Source organism: Patella vulgata, chromosome 4 (genome assembly GCF_932274485.2).
Source record: "Patella vulgata chromosome 4, xgPatVulg1.2, whole genome shotgun sequence".
In the NCBI taxonomy this organism is placed as follows: domain Eukaryota; kingdom Metazoa; phylum Mollusca; class Gastropoda; family Patellidae; genus Patella; species Patella vulgata.
This window is the reverse complement of record NC_065882.2, coordinates 26,967,615-26,988,796: the sequence shown is the minus strand read 5'-3', so window position 1 is coordinate 26,988,796 and position 21,182 is coordinate 26,967,615. Positions and strand designations below refer to the sequence as shown.

The following is a 21,182-nucleotide window of genomic DNA, read 5'->3' as shown; positions in this document are numbered from 1 at the left end:
CCAATATTTAAGACAAAATAAACATTTTGCCATTGGTACACGAATCGTGTACCATAATGCGTTTCAGTCCCAGTTCTAGCAAGAGACTCGAGGAACGAGGCTAGACATATTGCACCAAACCAAACGGTGTGTGTAGACTGGAATAACCAGGCGCTAAAAATTTGCATTCGATTGAGACTGCGGGCTTATTTCGCGGAACATAACTGATTTGAAATTAGAGTAAAAACGGAAACCATTGAATGTAAATCAGTTTGTATACATTCATATTACAGTATTATATGAGTTGCGACCCACTTGTGTCAATTTCTAGGTCCCAAATGTTAGCGATTTAGCTCCTTTAACTTATCCAGACCATAATCAACTCTCGATGGCATCGCTAGCCTGCGATATTTACTGGATTAGAACCCGGTCTGCTGCTTCTGATTAAATAAAAAAAAAATGGATAATCGAAGCTATGTCTTTATCGTACCGACTTTAGTAATGATGATCGAGGCTAGGTCCAAAATTAATCACTAAATAATCAGTTCAGGGTGGATCAATTTGACTGAAATTTTCAGCAAATTCCCTTTAAATCATATAGTTTTCAACTATTAAAGTGAAAACTTCCAGCTCTTTATCTAATCTCCCATAATGTATCTTTAAACTCCGAACGCTATTTGATGGATTGTGAGATCCCTTGTTAACTACAAAACTACTGTGCAAATTTGAATATCTGTCTAAAAATGGTGTATATTTCCGTTCAGTGTTTACAAATATATTCTGGATAGAATATTTGTCAACGTTCTGCATCCTTTCTAAACGGGATATTTTCGTGTCAGGTAAAAAGAACATGGCGACCCAATGGATTATGGGCCTCCCCCTTAATAGGCCACTGCAATGTTATAAATAACCCAATTCTTTTTTCTTCCTTTAAAGAGGATAGTACTTTAGCGTGCATTAAAGTAGCTAAGTCTCTAACTCAATATCATCCAAAATCTTCAACATTGAAAACACGATTTATTTGTCAAATTAAATCAACATTCATGTTGTGATCTTACCGGGAAAAGATGGGCTTTTGGTATCCAATATTTAAGACAAAAAAAACATTTTACCATTGGTACACGAATCGTGTACCATAATGCGCTTCAGCCCCTGTTGTATCAAGAGACTCGAGGGACGAGGCTAGACACGGTGCACCAAATCAAACAGCGTATGTAGACTGGAATAACCAGACGCTAGAAATTTGCACTCGCTTGAGACTGCTGGCTTATTTCGCCGAACATAACTGATTTGAAATTGGAGTAAAAACGGAAACCATTGAATGTATAACATTTTATATACATTCATATTACAGTATTATATGCGTTGCGACCCACTTTTGTCAATTTCTAGGTCCCACATGTTAGCGATTTTGCTCCTTTAACCCTAAACTCTCTTGGCAGCAGACATTGCTGAATTGTTAAATATTATATTTTTAATATATCATCTTTCAATCCATTAACGAATGAAATTACTAAATGCCTTGAAGACAAATTCAATGAAGTTTATGCCAATCGATGCTCTTCAGATACCCAGAAACTAAGAACATTTTATAGGTTTACAAAGAATATATCAATGCTACGGTGCCCTACCTGCAAGCTGTTAAAAATCTTAAAACTAAAACCTCTATGTCCCGCCTTAGACTAAGCACACGTTCCCTTGAAATAGAGAGAGGGCTATACAAGAATATACCTGCACATCTGCGGTTTTGCACAAACTACCCTCAACAGAAAGTTGAAAATGAGTATCATTTTTTCATTGAATGCAACCGCTATGAGGAACTCCGCAAGACATTTGTTTATGGGGCATTTGAGACCCAAATCTATTCATTTTCTTTCGAAAACATGTTTAACCCGCCGTTTGCTCTGGCAAAAGCAGTGTGCAACTTTGTGCATCAGGCTTTCAAAATAAGGGATGTGGCACCCACTTCTATATAAACAAAAAAAAAAATAAATAAATAAATAAATAACCAACAATTCAAAGACCTCTTCACGTTTAGTTTAAGCGACTATGACATATATTCAAAACTTTGGTTTATATTTTGCACATACTCCCTCAATGTATATAAATGTACATTTGATTCACTTTTATGTATCTTTCATCTACTTTTTATATATTTTTCATCCATTTTTTTTTATGCTGTCCAAAAAGGGTGTTTTATGTAATAAAATATATCTATCTATCTCTATCTATCTATCTGAAAGCCGAAAGCGTGGTCGATCGGTAGATCTCGGCAATCTCAGGTACCTACGGTTGACACTATGTTCCAAATCCGTACAGAATTTTCGCTCGGCTGCATCAGTTTGAGTTTGATTTTGTTCTTGACTACAGTTCAGGGATGACTTCTACGTATGACGCAACATCACTGATAGCGTCGATGGCGCGTGCATTGTTTACGTGAGACGTCGAAGTGTAAACTAGTCGGGGCAGAAATTAATGCATAACTAAACTTAGGCTGTCTGTCTACAATTAGCTCCGCTTGAAAACGGACACTAAGCTAGTTAACCGAATTTTTAAGTCCTAAATCGACGATTTTAGTCGAAAATGCACTAAGTATACTTCGAGAATTTTGAGAAGTATTTATTCTGCTTCCATTTAATGGAATTGAATAGGTTTATTTAGTCTTTGTGTGTATGTCAGGTGTGAAACGGGGTAGAAACGCATTACACAGCAGTATACTAACTTTTGGATATGGCGGCCATTCGGGACAGAGATTTATTCTCGAAGTATGAAGTAACTGAAATGAAATGGCCGGGGTAGATGGATCTCTGTGTGCAGGATGGGCAGAATGGTGCCTTTTACTCATTTTATATACCCATTTACACTAAATAGATTTTTTTTTTATCTAAATATACTTCAAATATACCTATATTTCTAATACTTAAAAAAAAATGTTCACGAATTTAATTTTCAGAAGCAAAAAGATAATAATGAGAGCTAATTAATTAAACCACACCGATATCTCCCTAAAAACTTCACTACCTGACTACGGGCCTGCACCAGGCCAGACTCGGGGGGTTCCTATTCCCAGCGCGTGCCTTCAAGACAACATACAATATATTCATTTTGTTGTGGCGATTTGTTTTTAAATGAAAGAAATTTCAAGGTATTTTATATCGTTGAAAATTTCGTTCCGTAATTTATGTAGACCAGAAATTTGCTTCATGAGTTAGGTGCTGAAATATATTTGCTAAAATATGTAAATTATTATTTTTCCTTATTTAATATACTTGTCTGGATGTAAATGATGTACCTAATGCCGGACAGTGTGATACACACAAATTAATTTTATTGCTAATTATTATTTTAATTGATAATTTTCTGCGCATCTGAAACCGGAAGTTGATAAATGCACACTCATTTTTGATCTGTTTACGATCACGCTGTCTTATTAATTTCCTTAACTTAACGCTATATCTTTAAAGATGGAGTGTCTAATTGGCCTGCAAGGAAAAGATTTTGTTCTCGTGGCATCTGATAATATTTCAGCCAGAAGTATAGTTTCCATGAAACAAGGTAAATCTTATCGAATAATATTGTTGCCTGGAGGAGTGGAGGCTCTGTCTCAGATGCTCCAGACAGAGTGCCTTGCTGTTACTTGTTGAGCCAAGTTGAGGTTTCGTTCACACGTAACCACAAGGTTCCTGAAGCTGTACTTATTTAAAGCGAACTGCGACTGAATTGTTGGCGCATCAAATAGCCACGAGCTGAAAGGCGTCAGTCGATAAATTCTAAATGCATGTCTTACCTTATGTTAGGGGTTTCAGGTCAAAGTTTCAAATGACAGAAAAAAAAAATTAAAAAATATTTTGTGAAAATATACATAAAATGCTACCCAAATTTGTATATTTCATCAAAATATTCTAATTAGATCCAAAGTTATGAAATTTTAAAGTCCGAGATCGACGTCAATAATGTATAATCAAAATGCTCTATACCAGTCAATGCGTGGCATGGCACCAAAGTGAGTGCTTTTCAGTCATATTTGAGTGACGTCATAAGCGGTATTTTCCCTTCAGAATCGCTAGTACCAATTTTAAAACTGAAATCCGCACGTTATTGTCAGCTAAAATTTATTAAAATCGTAATAATTTGAATGATAATATGTCAAATATTTATAATCTGGATGATACCTCAAGAAAGTTTTTTTATATTTAGTCGAAATTTAGCAATTTTCAGTCATCAAAACAGATAAATCCCATTTTCTCCAGGTTTAATTGTCCGACCACGTGGTATCAACAAACATAATAATCACAAAAATGTTATCTATCGTTTGATTGGTTCTATATCAAAATCCCCCGGTAACTAAGGTGCGGATTCACCAATGAAGTGAGTCGTAGCAATGGAAAATCTCAGGCCGCGTGACGTCAGAGCGGTATTTTCCCCCGAGCGTCTCATGTAAACAAACAGTAATTTTGCTTACATTTTGATAATTTTAGCAGATATTGAGATTGATATTAAACTATTGCAATACAATTGCTAGTAATGCATTTACATGATATAGTAATTCAGAATCTTAGATTGAAGTGGGGTATATTTCAGCCTCTGGCTGTCCGATTTCACGCTAAGGCCGTGTTGAATTGATTCCTTGTTTCTCCTGCCACCACTCTGGCAATCATGTGCGGTAGTGCGGTAAACACAACACAAAGTGGGTTTCAAAACACAAAGTGGTCTGGCATAATACCTATATAGTCTGAGGGTTGTGTACCATTTTTAATAATATTATAAATAATCTAGTTATATTATTGGTTAGAATAAAAACACATTTGATTAAATAAATATTATCTAAATTTAATAACAAACTAGAATTTGGTAACAAGTGGCTTCTTTGTTTAACTTTTTAAAAAATGAAATAACCATATTTTTATATAAATTTTCCGTATTCTTGTGTTACAATACAATGGAAACATTCCAGTTAGACGAAATTTGATTCGCTTGTTGAGTTATAGATGGTTTCGACAATATCATCGAACGTGAAAGTGCTGGGAATACACACCAAAGTCGAGTCGAGATAAGTAAATTCGCGTACCAGTCGGCCTAATTTATTGATGTTCAAGGAAATAATAGTGGTCCTGTTCGTTCGTTAAACTCCAGAAACGAACGAACGGGACCACTATTATTTCCTTGAACATCAATAAATTAGGCCGACCGGTACGCGAATTTACCTATGTCCCGGCATTGCTCACCATTTTGTAAGGCGTGCGTTATTTATTACACAAGATATGATTGTGTAATATTAGCGACTGTCTTACAGATTATAATAGGCTTTCTCATTAGCTGAAATGACTGCTACACGCGCCATTTTGCGGAATTCATCCAATCATATACAGTGTAACTTATTCCATAGTATGCGGGCCCCTACATGTGTATTATCAACCGGATCCATTCACTTGATTTGATATTTGTTTATTCAGTGCAATGCCTATTTTCTGTCTTGTCCGCAGGTTTATCTTGTAGATTTTTGTTTTGCGTGTAGTGCGCCCCCCCCCCCCCTGCACTTAATTATTTAGTTCGTAACGAGGATTAAACAACTAGAATTGACTTCTGATGTTTGGTAGAATTTTTTTTAGATGTTATTAAAGTAGCTAAGTCTCTAACTCAATATCATCCAAAATCTTCAACATTGAAAACACGATTTATTTGTCAAATTAATTCAACATTCATGTTGTGATCTTACCGGAAAAAGATGGGCTTTTGATATCCAATATTTAAGACAAAATAAACATTTTACCATTGGTACACGAATCGTGTACCATAATGCGCTTCAGCCCCAGTTGTATCAAGAGACTCGAGGGACGAGACTAGACACATTGCACCAAATCAAACGGCGTATGTAGACTGGAATAACCAGACGCTAGAAATTTGCACTCGCTTGAGACTGCTGGCTTATTTCGCCGAACATAACTGATTTGAAATTGGAGTAAAAACAGAAACCATTGAATGTAAATCAGTTTATATACTTTCATATTACAGTATTATATGCGTTGCGACCTACTTTTGTCAATTCTAGGTCCCAAATGTTAGCGATTTAGCTCCTTTAACGTAATTATTTGAATATTTTTTTTTTGTGTTAAAAACGTAAGCGCACGATTTTCGGGGTCCTCGACCTAAGCGCGCGGGCGAGGAGAAACAAGGAATCAATTCAACACGGCCTAAAGTCACGTGACCTGAAACCCCTACTTATGTGTGATAAATCTCTGAACAACAATGACACTTACTGACAAACAAACGTTGTTCAGTGAAACAGGTTTATCCAATACACATACACCAACATTTCTTTCAGTCGCAATGTTGGGAAAGTTTGACCTTTTTTTGACGTCATATCCTCTGCATTAAAATTTGAGGATCCCAGTTTTACGCGAAACGAAATGCATGTTTGTACAATATTTTTATGGATTGCGTATAATGTACTGTTTTTGTAGAGGTTTTATATCGGGATAGAAGACGATGTTTGTTGAAGAATAATTAGGTCGCTCTTCACACGTAGTTGAAAAGGATGCGGGTCAGTTCATCCCACAACCGTTTCACCCCGGGCTGTTTCATCCCAACCTATTTTTTTATCGGGCTGTTTCATCCCCCTTGTTATTAGAATAGCAGTTAATTACGTGAGTTGTACTTATTGTTAAATAAACTGTTAAACACTTACTTATTGTTTTATTCGTCGATTTTTGTTGATTACCCATCACGACCGAGATTAGTTCACTGCTGTATATTCGTATTGTTTGTTAATTGGCGTTATGATTTTAGATTTTAGGTCAGTTCACCGATGTTTTTGTAGTAAACAGGCGCGGATCCAGGATTTTTTGCAGGGGGGGGGGGGGTCTAGGTTGGATAATTGCTTAACTAATTGCGGTGGGCTATGCCCACCACCACGAGCGCCAAAGGCGCTAAACGTTGTAACGGGGGGTCTGGGTGCCCTCCCCCAGAAAAATTTGGTAAATTAGATTTAATTTGGTGCATTCTGACGTATATTTCCGGAAGGTAAATTCTAAATTACAGGTCTAAAAATCGCCAATAAAATCGCATAAAATGTTCTTAAAATGTTGATGGGAATGCTCCCTTCACAGGTAAGGAATAAAATATCTTCAGATACCATATTATGGTTGTTCTTAACAAGCTTTATTAGCAGTATCAATTTACTATTAGAGAGTAACCAGTCCATTTAAGTATAGGAAAGTTGGTCAGGGTTTTCCAGAGCACAAACTTTCACAGACGAAAAGTCTATAGACTTGGTTTACTGTTTTTACTTTTAGCGCATAAAAATAAATAATATAGCTTGCAATAGTTGCACAGGCTTAATCATAAATGTAGAGGTTTACAGGGAATTTTCACACGAAATTAAACAGATTTATCTTCCAAAAATTATGTGGGACCTTCACTTTAACTGTGCAATGCAGAGAAAAGTCGACGTGGCTTTTTTCTGATGAACTGCCCAACGATATTCTGGACATTTAGCTGGAGCTTTCTGTTAACGTTGGTGAGCACCAGGGCACTCAGGCGTTCCTCTCTTAATGTTGATCTTAACCGGGTTTTTATACGCCGAACAGCCGAAAATGACAGCTCCGGTTCGCAGCTGGTCACTGGTATAATACATCCTATTTGTAGAAGAAGATGAAGGTTAGGAAATAAATCCTTAGAACAGGCTTTAAGGGCAGTGATCAAGGTGTCGGAAGGGTCGTCACCATTATGCCACCAGGAGCGCCAGATTTCCAACTCCTTGCCCACAATGGAATGAAAGTCATGGCTCAACTCAATGTAAACAAACTCGCAATTTTTGGGTCAGATTCAGGCTTTAAGATTTAAGTTTCTCGGACCCTTCAAATTTTCAAGCCTGAGCAGAGGGGTCTGGACCCCCCCTCTGGATCTGTGCCTGGAAAAGTATATTCGTATTGTTTGTTAGTTTATGATGTCTAACATCATTTATCTTCTTTATAAAAAGGTATTCTATAATTGCATATTGACAGCTTAATCACTCGCCAAAATACATCATGGACTCTACATATTACCCAATAATCAACTAAATTGCGCAGGAGCCCCTTTTAAATAAGACAGATTAGGTTGATATTATTTCGAAACCATAATTAATTTTAAAACTGATCATTTATTTAATTTCAGTACACGAAATGGAACTAAACAAGGGCCCGACTAATCACCAGAATGTATTATACATTTGAATAGTTTTATGGGAGGAATCAGGGATTTTCAAAGTGAATTCCGGTGATTGTAAATAAATTCCGGTATTTGTAAATGAATTCCGGTGATTAGTCTACCCGACTAAACAACTCCAAATATAAGAATTCCGAATAAGCATCAATTTAGAATACTAAAATGCAAATGGTAACACATTGTGGTCTAAACTATGTGATAAATTATAAAATAAATCGTAAATCAATGGAACCTGTTGTAAGGTGGACACTGCATGCTTTCTTTTAATGTTGGGTTATTTGAGGCGCCAGGTAGTCTGAACATCTAAAGATAACATGTGTCGAAATAGTGGCTACGTGCAATTTTATTCTTTGATCTGTTCTATCACTGGCAATCCTGTTATAGTGAAACCAACTTGCATAAAAATGACTATACAGTGTAAATTACAAGTTGAATGTTTTGCTTTGAGCATCGCTCGATTGTAAGCCAAAGCGTATGCAGAGGAAGAAGATGGACACTATTCATGTTAAAATTGCATTGACATATTGTATAAATAAAGTATTCGGAAAATCAGCTAAAGCGTATGCAAAAGAAGGAGTTGGACACTATTTGTGATAAAATTGCATTGACATATTGTTATTGGTATTAATAGATAAAATATAAAATTCATGTAATGTCGATTTTAAAATTTGTGGGATGAAACGACCCGATATAAGTGGGATGAAACGACAGATGTTAATTTGAGATGAAACAGCCCGAGATGAACCGGTAGTGGGATGAAACGACCTGCTCCCGTTGAAAATACACAACGTCCATTGAGAACTTAATAATTATTTGTTGCATGATTAATTTGTTTTAGTAGGCCTAGATCATGAACAGTGCTTGAAATGAGGATTCTTTTACAACGGCACCCAAAATTTATAAATGCCGTAGCAAAAATTAGCTGACAAGGCACGACTGCCTTTCTTCATATTTAACAAATATACTGTTGTCATTTTCCGTCACTGAACGTGCAATTTTTATTTTTGTAGATAGACAAACGGTCCGTGCAATTAAGGCTGTGCAAAAATATCGATAATCGGTAGAAGTTAATTAGCAATACGATAATCGATATTGAAATTCAAATATCGATTATCGGTATATTTACCTTCTGACGGCAAGTTATGGTCACTTTCACATGACTGAACTTGCCGTAGTCTGGCATTAGCAGACGAATGAATGAATACACAACGTCAACACAACTATTTCCCCCCTCTGCTTACAAACTGCCACATTTTAAATATATATTATTGTAAAAAACTAAATTTTAAGATTTTTATAATACATTATTTTAATATTTTCGTTGTTTTTGTTGTTATTACTAGTTGAAACTAAAATAGGTCACGCACTTTGTGAACAATGACAATCGCACGTGATATATAGTAAAATTAGAATTATCTCCCTTCTTTGTTCTTGGTTGATTTGTAGAGAAATCGTCTGCTTTCACGATAAAACTAATTGTATTATTAATGATCAACTCCGCTTTTATTACTAAATCATGTGAGATACAGCCCATACAAAACACGTTTTTTCACTTCCAGGGAAAATATCTATATCTCTCGTCATTTCGTGGAAGAATTCTACTTTGGTTTTCATCTAAATTAACCAATCATAAAAATTCTACTTTGAAACCCGTAATTATTTTTTTATTGTCCAATCAATAGACGCCTTCTATTTTATTTTATTTTATTAGTAGTAACACTGTGTGATCGCCAGTCACTTGCAAAGAGAAACCACCATGTATTGTCTTTGTATTTATCGGAGATAAAAAAAAGGTTCAAATGAATCAAGAACAGAACTTAGAATAATACTCAAGTTAGTCCTACATTTAGCAACTAATTATTTTACATTAATTGATTTTTTTACGTACATCGGCACAGTTTTAGACTAGGATAATAACACTACTGTAACTCGATCAACACAAATAACAGGTCGGTAAAGTTCGGATTTTTCCGAAAAAAAGATAATCGATTATTATCGATAATCGCTGACAAATTCTTGCCGATAATCGATATTGAAATTTCATATCGATTCCCAGCCTTACGTGCAATGATTTTCCATGTCAATTAATCTGGTTCTAATTGCGCTTGGTGGAACTGTCATAAGTATAAAATTTACAGATTCCTCTTGGAGTAATAAAGTCATCGAAATTTGTTTTCCTTTCGATCTTTTAGTTATTCGTGTTCCCAATGGTTGCCATCATGTCAACCATAAATAAAATTGATTCATCAAATTTCCCACGGCTCTGCATAACCTTTTATAATAAGAGCACTATTTTAGAAAGTGAGCATTCTTATGAAAAAATGAACTATAAGTATAAGGGTAGGCTTGGGACTCATTTACAACTAAATCTTGCATTTCTGAATTATTGACCTAATCCCAAGCCCAGCCGCCCCTGAACGACTGTATGATATATTGAAAAGTTTTTACCTATGCATTTCATGCGTCTACATGTATATAAAAGGCATAACTTTTTGATACGTGTAAACGTGGACAACGGCGCAATTTGGGCTATTTTTATTACTGGTACCGTGGCAGTCAGTGTTTGCTTCAGCTTTTACTTTTTACTACAGTTTTGCCGTTATGCTGTGGTAAATTCTAGCGAAGGCGGTATGATTGAGATTATTATTTATAAAATGTTATTAAATGTTGATTACAATATAAATCCTTAAATTTGTCGGCGTTCGTAGAATGTTTCATCGCTTATGATAGCTTCTGTCTTGTCAATGTCACGTGACATTTTCCCGCATTTTCTATCTATAGAGTTGAATATATCTGTAATAAAGCATTGAGTCTTGTATCACACATACGGCAACTAAAATAAACGGGCCGAGTGGCAAATATCGGTAAAATTTGTTAGCCAATTAGGCTAATGAATAGTGAAACCGATAATTGGACCATCACAAAAAAATTTTTTAAATGATCGCCTTCAAATTATAGTCTTATGATTTCGTTTCGTTTAAAGAATTCCATTCGTAATGTGCACCATGCCAGATTTCAACTTTCGCCAATGTAGTTCATTTCCTGTTTCACCGTGTTTTGTTGCTTGTAGGCGAAGATTTTTGTGAAATCTCTTAAAATAGACAGCAAAGGATATTTTTCGGAACATAGATGGATATGATATGTAAGTTTAATGTGTTAGCAGTGCAGATAACTGAAAATTGTGAATTTTGCCGTCCGCTGAAAGAAGTAAACTAGTTATCAACTTTTGCGACGAGCTTTTGACCGTTCGGATGTTAGATGTTACGTCCTCAGAATATCAAAGAGTAACATCTAACTTGTTGGATTAGAGGCTCTAAGACTGAGTCAGTGAGTGAGGCTGGACTGGAGAAAATCAAAATATATTATTCAATATTGCCATATTGGATTCGAATGCATAATAACGTATTCCGGTTGTAGAATCTAAGAGAAAATTAATTACGCGCTTACAAAAATTTCTTACCGGTACGCGCTTACAAAAATATATTTCTGGTGTTACGGGTGTTGAAAATCGTTGGTCTTTACCTTTTAATGTGACTAGTTCAGTAGTTGACCAGTGTTCATGAAGAATGCCAGTTAACCTGTCCACATTCACAAGCAAACTCGTCCACACAAAAAGCTTAGTTAAAGTAGCTAAGTCTCTAACTCAATATCATAAAAAAATTTCGACATTGAAAACACAAATTATTTGTCAATTCAAATTGGTCTTGTGATCTTACAGGGAAAACTTATGGGCTTCTGATATCCAATATTCAAGACAAAATAAAAGTTTTACCATTGGTACACGAATCGTGTACCATAATGCGTTTCAGCGCCATTTGGAACAAGGGATTCAAAGAACGCGGCTAGACATATTCCACAAGTCATGTCAAATGGAGTCGCTATAATCTTATCTGGAGAGCATGCACAATAAACATCATCGGTGTAGACTGGAATAACCAGACGCAAAATATTGTCATTCAATTCGCCGAGCATAACTGATTAGAAATTACAGTAAAAAAAGAAACGGTTGAAAGTAAATCAGTTTATATACATTCACATTACATTATTATATGAGTTGCGACCCATTTTTGTCAATTTCTAGGTCCCAAATATTAGCGATTTAGCTCCTTTAAAGTAGGGATGACAACAAAAATTAAACTATCACGTATGGCTTTAATTCTTTTATTGCTGGATAGGGCTTAGCTTTACAATGACACCAAAATGAGCTTGAAATGCCCTATATTAATATAGTTATGCCTAATTAATTGTCGCTAATTAACACACTTTTTGTCTGAAGAACAAAGAAGGAAAAGTGAGGCAATCGCTAGCGGTAAAATTCCACTAACTTTCTTACATGGCGGTCATGTCGAAACTGGATCAAAAATTTTCCGCACTACATATTTTGGCTCTGCACCTACCGATTTCATTGAAAACTCGCAGAATTAAAGTTTAATATATGTATATTCAAATCAATATATTATTAACCCTATGCTGTTCTGGTATCCGTTCCAAAAATCGTGTGGTTTTCTACTTTCATTTTGATGTTTAGATTTCTCTGCACACGGAGCAGCTAGAGTAAAAATTCGAAAACGAGGCGAAAAGCTAGTCTTTTATTTACGAAAATAACCACATTTGAATCCGACAAGGAAGAAAAGCAAATATGCAAATCGCACTGGCATATCTGTGGCGTGACTCACGACAACGAAATTACGCCAGCGGTTCATCCCTTCACTGGCGTACCTAGTTAAAGATACATTATGGGAGATTAGATAAAAAGCTGGCAGTTCTCACTATTATAGTTAAAAACTAGATAATGTAAAGGGAATTTGCTGAAAATTTCAGTCAATTTGATCCACTCTGAACCAAGATTTTATCGATTGAATATTCGTCCTACCCGTAATCATCATTACTAAAGTCGGTACCATAAAAAACATAGTCTTGATTATCCATTTCATGATTAAATCATGAATGGAAGTTGAACAGCAAATCGGAACCTAATCCAATAAACATTGCAGGCTAGCGATGGCATTGAGAGTTGATTATGGTCTGGATAAGTTAATAAATGTCTATTTAATAATTTAGATAACATTTCAAGTTCTTCTGAAGTTATGGCCCTTGTTTCACTTTCTTACACCTTGTGAACACTCTAACGACAAAAGTTATCAGCCGATCTGTATGAAATTTTTATGCATCATTTAAATTAATAAAACAAAAAATCCTATTGGATTTCAGCAATTTCCGTTAATTACATCTAGAGTTATAGCCCTTGTTTCACTTTGTTGAATCTTGTGAATGCTCTAATGACAACGGTTATCATTCGATCTGTGTGAAATTTATATGCATCATTTAAATTAGTGAAACGAAGAAGCCTATTGAATTTCAGCAATCGGATGATTCATGGCCCTTTTTTCACTTTGTTGTACCATGTGAATGCACGGACGACAAAAGTTATTATCCGATCTGTATGAAATTTATATGTATCGTTTAGATTAGTAAAACGAACAAGTCTATTGAGTTTCAGCAAATTTCCGTTAATTACATCTAGAGTTATGGCCCTTGTTTCACTTTGTTCAATCTTGTGAACACTCGAACGACAAAAGTTATCACTCAATCTGTATGAAATTCATATGCATCATTTAAATTAGTGAAATGAAGAAGCCTATTGAATTTCAGCAATTTCCGTCAATTATTTCTAGAGTTATGCCCCTTGTTTTACTTTGTTGAACCTTGTGAAGGTTCGAACGACAAAAGTTATCATCCGATCTGTATTAGTAAAACGATAAAAGCCTGTCGAATTTCAACAATTTCTGTAGATTACTTCCAGTGTTATGGCCCTTGTTTTAGTTTTTAGAACCTTGTGAACCCTCAAACGACGAAAATTATAATGTCATCTGTATGAAATTTTCTATTAAATGCCACTAATTACCTACAAACGAATAAATATGCAACAACCCTTGTCGATCGCTCGGACGATTTAGCTGCTGTGGGTGTATGTTTTGTTGGCTGGCAACCTATCTTTAAGACGATAAAAGATGTTAGACATCATTCACAAACATTTATGCGTCGATTATTTTATATTCAGATTTCATATCAAGTCGATATATGATGTCTAATTATTAATTGCCAGCGTGGCGCGTCTAATCTTCGATTTGTATTTATTACATATATGTCTAATAAAATCATAACGCCAGTCAACAAACAATATTTAGTTCGTAACGAGGATTAAACAACTAGAATTGACTTCTGATGTTTGGTAGAATTTTTTTTAGATGTTATTAAAGTAGCTAAGTCTCTAACTCAATATCATCCAAAATCTTCAACATTGAAAACACGATTTATTTGTCAAATTAATTCAACATTCATGTTGTGATCTTACCGGAAAAAGATGGGCTTTTGATATCCAATATTTAAGACAAAATAAACATTTTACCATTGGTACACGAATCGTGTACCATAATGCGCTTCAGCCCCAGTTGTATCAAGAGACTCGAGGGACGAGACTAGACACATTGCACCAAATCAAACGGCGTATGTAGACTGGAATAACCAGACGCTAGAAATTTGCACTCGCTTGAGACTGCTGGCTTATTTCGCCGAACATAACTGATTTGAAATTGGAGTAAAAACAGAAACCATTGAATGTAAATCAGTTTATATACTTTCATATTACAGTATTATATGCGTTGCGACCTACTTTTGTCAATTCTAGGTCCCAAATGTTAGCGATTTAGCTCCTTTAACGTAATTATTTGAATATTTTTTTTTTGTGTTAAAAACGTAAGCGCACGATTTTCGGGGTCCTCGACCTAAGCGCGCGGGCGAGGAGAAACAAGGAATCAATTCAACACGGCCTAAAGTCACGTGACCTGAAACCCCTACTTATGTGTGATAAATCTCTGAACAACAATGACACTTACTGACAAACAAACGTTGTTCAGTGAAACAGGTTTATCCAATACACATACACCAACATTTCTTTCAGTCGCAATGTTGGGAAAGTTTGACCTTTTTTTGACGTCATATCCTCTGCATTAAAATTTGAGGATCCCAGTTTTACGCGAAACGAAATGCATGTTTGTACAATATTTTTATGGATTGCGTATAATGTACTGTTTTTGTAGAGGTTTTATATCGGGATAGAAGACGATGTTTGTTGAAGAATAATTAGGTCGCTCTTCACACGTAGTTGAAAAGGATGCGGGTCAGTTCATCCCACAACCGTTTCACCCCGGGCTGTTTCATCCCAACCTATTTTTTTATCGGGCTGTTTCATCCCCCTTGTTATTAGAATAGCAGTTAATTACGTGAGTTGTACTTATTGTTAAATAAACTGTTAAACACTTGCTTATTGTTTTATTCGTCGATTTTTGTTGATTACCCATCACGACCGAGATTAGTTCACTGCTGTATATTCGTATTGTTTGTTAATTGGCGTTATGATTTTAGATTTTAGGTCAGTTCACCGATGTTTTTGTAGTAAACAGGCGCGGATCCAGGATTTTTTGCAGGGGGGGGGGGGGTCTAGGTTGGATAATTGCTTAACTAATTGCGGTGGGCTATGCCCACCACCACGAGCGCCAAAGGCGCTAAACGTTGTAACGGGGGGTCTGGGTGCCCTCCCCCAGAAAAATTTGGTAAATTAGATTTAATTTGGTGCATTCTGACGTATATTTCCGGAAGGTAAATTCTAAATTACAGGTCTAAAAATCGCCAATAAAATCGCATAAAATGTTCTTAAAATGTTGATGGGAATGCTCCCTTCACAGGTAAGGAATAAAATATCTTCAGATACCATATTATGGTTGTTCTTAACAAGCTTTATTAGCAGTATCAATTTACTATTAGAGAGTAACCAGTCCATTTAAGTATAGGAAAGTTGGTCAGGGTTTTCCAGAGCACAAACTTTCACAGACGAAAAGTCTATAGACTTGGTTTACTGTTTTTACTTTTAGCGCATAAAAATAAATAATATAGCTTGCAATAGTTGCACAGGCTTAATCATAAATGTAGAGGTTTACAGGGAATTTTCACACGAAATTAAACAGATTTATCTTCCAAAAATTATGTGGGACCTTCACTTTAACTGTGCAATGCAGAGAAAAGTCGACGTGGCTTTTTTCTGATGAACTGCCCAACGATATTCTGGACATTTAGCTGGAGCTTTCTGTTAACGTTGGTGAGCACCAGGGCACTCAGGCGTTCCTCTCTTAATGTTGATCTTAACCGGGTTTTTATACGCCGAACAGCCGAAAATGACAGCTCCGGTTCGCAGCTGGTCACTGGTATAATACATCCTATTTGTAGAAGAAGATGAAGGTTAGGAAATAAATCCTTAGAACAGGCTTTAAGGGCAGTGATCAAGGTGTCGGAAGGGTCGTCACCATTATGCCACCAGGAGCGCCAGATTTCCAACTCCTTGCCCACAATGGAATGAAAGTCATGGCTCAACTCAATGTAAACAAACTCGCAATTTTTGGGTCAGATTCAGGCTTTAAGATTTAAGTTTCTCGGACCCTTCAAATTTTCAAGCCTGAGCAGAGGGGTCTGGACCCCCCCTCTGGATCTGTGCCTGGAAAAGTATATTCGTATTGTTTGTTAGTTTATGATGTCTAACATCATTTATCTTCTTTATAAAAAGGTATTCTATAATTGCATATTGACAGCTTAATCACTCGCCAAAATACATCATGGACTCTACGTATTACCCAATAATCAACTAAATTGCGCAGGAGCCCCTTTTAAATAAGACAGATTAGGTTGATATTATTTCGAAACCATAATTAATTTTAAAACTGATCATTTATTTAATTTCAGTACACGAAATGGAACTAAACAAGGGCCCGACTAATCACCAGAATGTATTATACATTTAAATAGTTTTATGGGAGGAATCAGGGATTTTCAAAGTGAATTCCGGTGATTGTAAATAAATTCCGGTATTTGTAAATGAATTCCGGTGATTAGTCTACCCGACTAAACAACTCCAAATATAAGAATTCCGAATAAGCATCAATTTAGAATACTAAAATGCAAATGGTAACACATTGTGGTCTAAACTATGTGATAAATTATAAAATAAATCGTAAATCAATGGAACCTGTTGTAAGGTGGACACTGCATGCTTTCTTTTAATGTTGGGTTATTTGAGGCGCCAGGTAGTCTGAACATCTAAAGATAACATGTGTCGAAATAGTGGCTACGTGCAATTTTATTCTTTGATCTGTTCTATCACTGGCAATCCTGTTATAGTGAAACCAACTTGCATAAAAATGACTATACAGTGTAAATTACAAGTTGAATGTTTTGCTTTGAGCATCGCTCGATTGTAAGCCAAAGCGTATGCAGAGGAAGAAGATGGACACTATTCATGTTAAAATTGCATTGACATATTGTATAAATAAAGTATTCGGAAAATCAGCTAAAGCGTATGCAAAAGAAGGAGTTGGTCACTATTTGTGATAAAATTGCATTGACATATTGTTATTGGTATTAATAGATAAAATATAAAATTCATGTAATGTCGATTTTAAAATTTGTGGGATGAAACGACCCGATATAAGTGGGATGAAACGACAGATGTTAATTTGAGATGAAACAGCCCGAGATGAACCGGTAGTGGGATGAAACGACCTGCTCCCGTTGAAAATACACAACGTCCATTGAGAACTTAATAATTATTTGTTGCATGATTAATTTGTTTTAGTAGGCCTAGATCATGAACAGTGCTTGAAATGAGGATTCTTTTACAACGGCACCCAAAATTTATAAATGCCGTAGCAAAAATTAGCTGACAAGGCACGACTGCCTTTCTTCATATTTAACAAATATACTGTTGTCATTTTCCGTCACTGAACGTGCAATTTTTATTTTTGTAGATAGACAAACGGTCCGTGCAATTAAGGCTGTGCAAAAATATCGATAATCGGTAGAAGTTAATTAGCAATACGATAATCGATATTGAAATTCAAATATCGATTATCGGTATATTTACCTTCTGACGGCAAGTTATGGTCACTTTCACATGACTGAACTTGCCGTAGTCTGGCATTAGCAGACGAATGAATGAATACACAACGTCAACACAACTATTTCCCCCCTCTGCTTACAAACTGCCACATTTTAAATATATATTATTGTAAAAAACTAAATTTTAAGATTTTTATAATACATTATTTTAATATTTTCGTTGTTTTTGTTGTTATTACTAGTTGAAAGTAAAATAGGTCACGCACTTTGTGAACAATGACAATCGCACGTGATATATAGTAAAATTAGAATTATCTCCCTTCTTTGTTCTTGGTTGATTTGTAGAGAAATCGTCTGCTTTCACGATAAAACTAATTGTATTATTAATGATCAACTCCGCTTTTATTACTAAATCATGTGAGATACAGCCCATACAAAACACGTTTTTTCACTTCCAGGGAAAATATCTATATCTCTCGTCATTTCGTGGAAGAATTCTACTTTGGTTTTCATCTAAATTAACCAATCATAAAAATTCTACTTTGAAACCCGTAATTATTTTTTTATTGTCCAATCAATAGACGCCTTCTATTTTATTTTATTTTATTAGTAGTAACACTGTGTGATCGCCAGTCACTTGCAAAGAGAAACCACCATGTATTGTCTTTGTATTTATCGGAGATAAAAAAAAGGTTCAAATGAATCAAGAACAGAACTTAGAATAATACTCAAGTTAGTCCTACATTTAGCAACTAATTATTTTACATTAATTGATTTTTTTACGTACATCGGCACAGTTTTAGACTAGGATAATAACACTACTGTAACTCGATCAACACAAATAACAGGTCGGTAAAGTTCGGATTTTTCCGAAAAAAAGATAATCGATTATTATCGATAATCGCTGACAAATTCTTGCCGATAATCGATATTGAAATTTCATATCGATTCCCAGCCTTACGTGCAATGATTTTCCATGTCAATTAATCTGGTTCTAATTGCGCTTGGTGGAACTGTCATAAGTATAAAATTTACAGATTCCTCTTGGAGTAATAAAGTCATCGAAATTTGTTTTCCTTTCGATCTTTTAGTTATTCGTGTTCCCAATGGTTGCCATCATGTCAACCATAAATAAAATTGATTCATCAAATTTCCCACGGCTCTGCATAACCTTTTATAATAAGAGCACTATTTTAGAAAGTGAGCATTCTTATGAAAAAATGAACTATAAGTATAAGGGTAGGCTTGGGACTCATTTACAACTAAATCTTGCATTTCTGAATTATTGACCTAATCCCAAGCCCAGCCGCCCCTGAACGACTGTATGATATATTGAAAAGTTTTTACCTATGCATTTCATGCGTCTACATGTATATAAAAGGCATAACTTTTTGATACGTGTAAACGTGGACAACGGCGCAATTTGGGCTATTTTTATTACTGGTACCGTGGCAGTCAGTGTTTGCTTCAGCTTTTACTTTTTACTACAGTTTTGCCGTTATGCTGTGGTAAATTCTAGCGAAGGCGGTATGATTGAGATTATTATTTATAAAATGTTATTAAATGTTGATTACAATATAAATCCTTAAATTTGTCGGCGTTCGTAGAATGTTTCATCGCTTATGATAGCTTCTGTCTTGTCAATGTCACGTGACATTTTCCCGCATTTTCTATCTATAGAGTTGAATATATCTGTAATAAAGCATTGAGTCTTGTATCACACATACGGCAACTAAAATAAACGGGCCGAGTGGCAAATATCGGTAAAATTTGTTAGCCAATTAGGCTAATGAATAGTGAAACCGATAATTGGACCATCACAAAATTTTTTTTTAAATGATCGCCTTCAAATTATAGTCTTATGATTTCGTTTCGTTTAAAGAATTCCATTCGTAATGTGCACCATGCCAGATTTCAACTTTCGCCAATGTAGTTCATTTCCTGTTTCACCGTGTTTTGTTGCTTGTAGGCGAAGATTTTTGTGAAATCTCTTAAAATAGACAGCAAAGGATATTTTTCGGAACATAGATGGATATGATATGTAAGTTTAATGTGTTAGCAGTGCAGATAACTGAAAATTGTGAATTTTGCCGTCCGCTGAAAGAAGTAAACTAGTTATCAACTTTTGCGACGAGCTTTTGACCGTTCGGATGTTAGATGTTACGTCCTCAGAATATCAAAGAGTAACATCTAACTTGTTGGATTAGAGGCTCTAAGACTGAGTCAGTGAGTGAGGCTGGACTGGAGAAAATCAAAATATATTATTCAATATTGCCATATTGGATTCGAATGCATAATAACGTATTCCGGTTGTAGAATCTAAGAGAAAATTAATTACGCGCTTACAAAAATTTCTTACCGGTACGCGCTTACAAAAATATATTTCTGGTGTTACGGGTGTTGAAAATCGTTGGTCTTTACCTTTTAATGTGACTAGTTCAGTAGTTGACCAGTGTTCATGAAGAATGCCAGTTAACCTGTCCACATTCACAAGCAAACTCGTCCACACAAAAAGCTTAGTTAAAGTAGCTAAGTCTCTAACTCAATATCATAAAAAAATTTCGACATTGAAAACACAAATTATTTGTCAATTCAAATTGGTCTTGTGATCTTACAGGGAAAACTTATGGGCTTCTGATATCCAATATTCAAGACAAAATAAAAGTTTTACCATTGGTACACGAATCGTGTACCATAATGCGTTTCAGCGCCATTTGGAACAAGGGATTCAAAGAACGCGGCTAGACATATTCCACAAGTCATGTCAAATGGAGTCGCTATAATCTTATCTGGAGAGCATGCACAATAAACATCATCGGTGTAGACTGGAATAACCAGACGCAAAATATTGTCATTCAATTCGCCGAGCATAACTGATTAGAAATTACAGTAAAAAAAGAAACGGTTGAAAGTAAATCAGTTTATATACATTCACATTACATTATTATATGAGTTGCGACCCATTTTTGTCAATTTCTAGGTCCCAAATATTAGCGATTTAGCTCCTTTAAAGTAGGGATGACAACAAAAATTAAACTATCACGTATGGCTTT

At 35.4% G+C, this 21,182-nt stretch overlaps 1 protein-coding gene across 1 annotated transcript in view; it reads left to right on the top strand.

The window, feature by feature from the left end:
- Positions 1 to 3,348: 3,348 nt before the first annotated feature.
- Positions 3,349 to 21,182, top strand: part of LOC126819057 (proteasome subunit beta type-2) — a 31,565-nt gene continuing 13,731 nt past the window's right edge. The window contains exon 1 of the mRNA XM_050546872.2: positions 3,349 to 3,534. Within this exon, the coding sequence (XP_050402829.1) occupies positions 3,444 to 3,534 (91 nt within the window). The 5' untranslated portion in view covers positions 3,349 to 3,443. The remainder of the gene's footprint in view (positions 3,535 to 21,182) is intronic.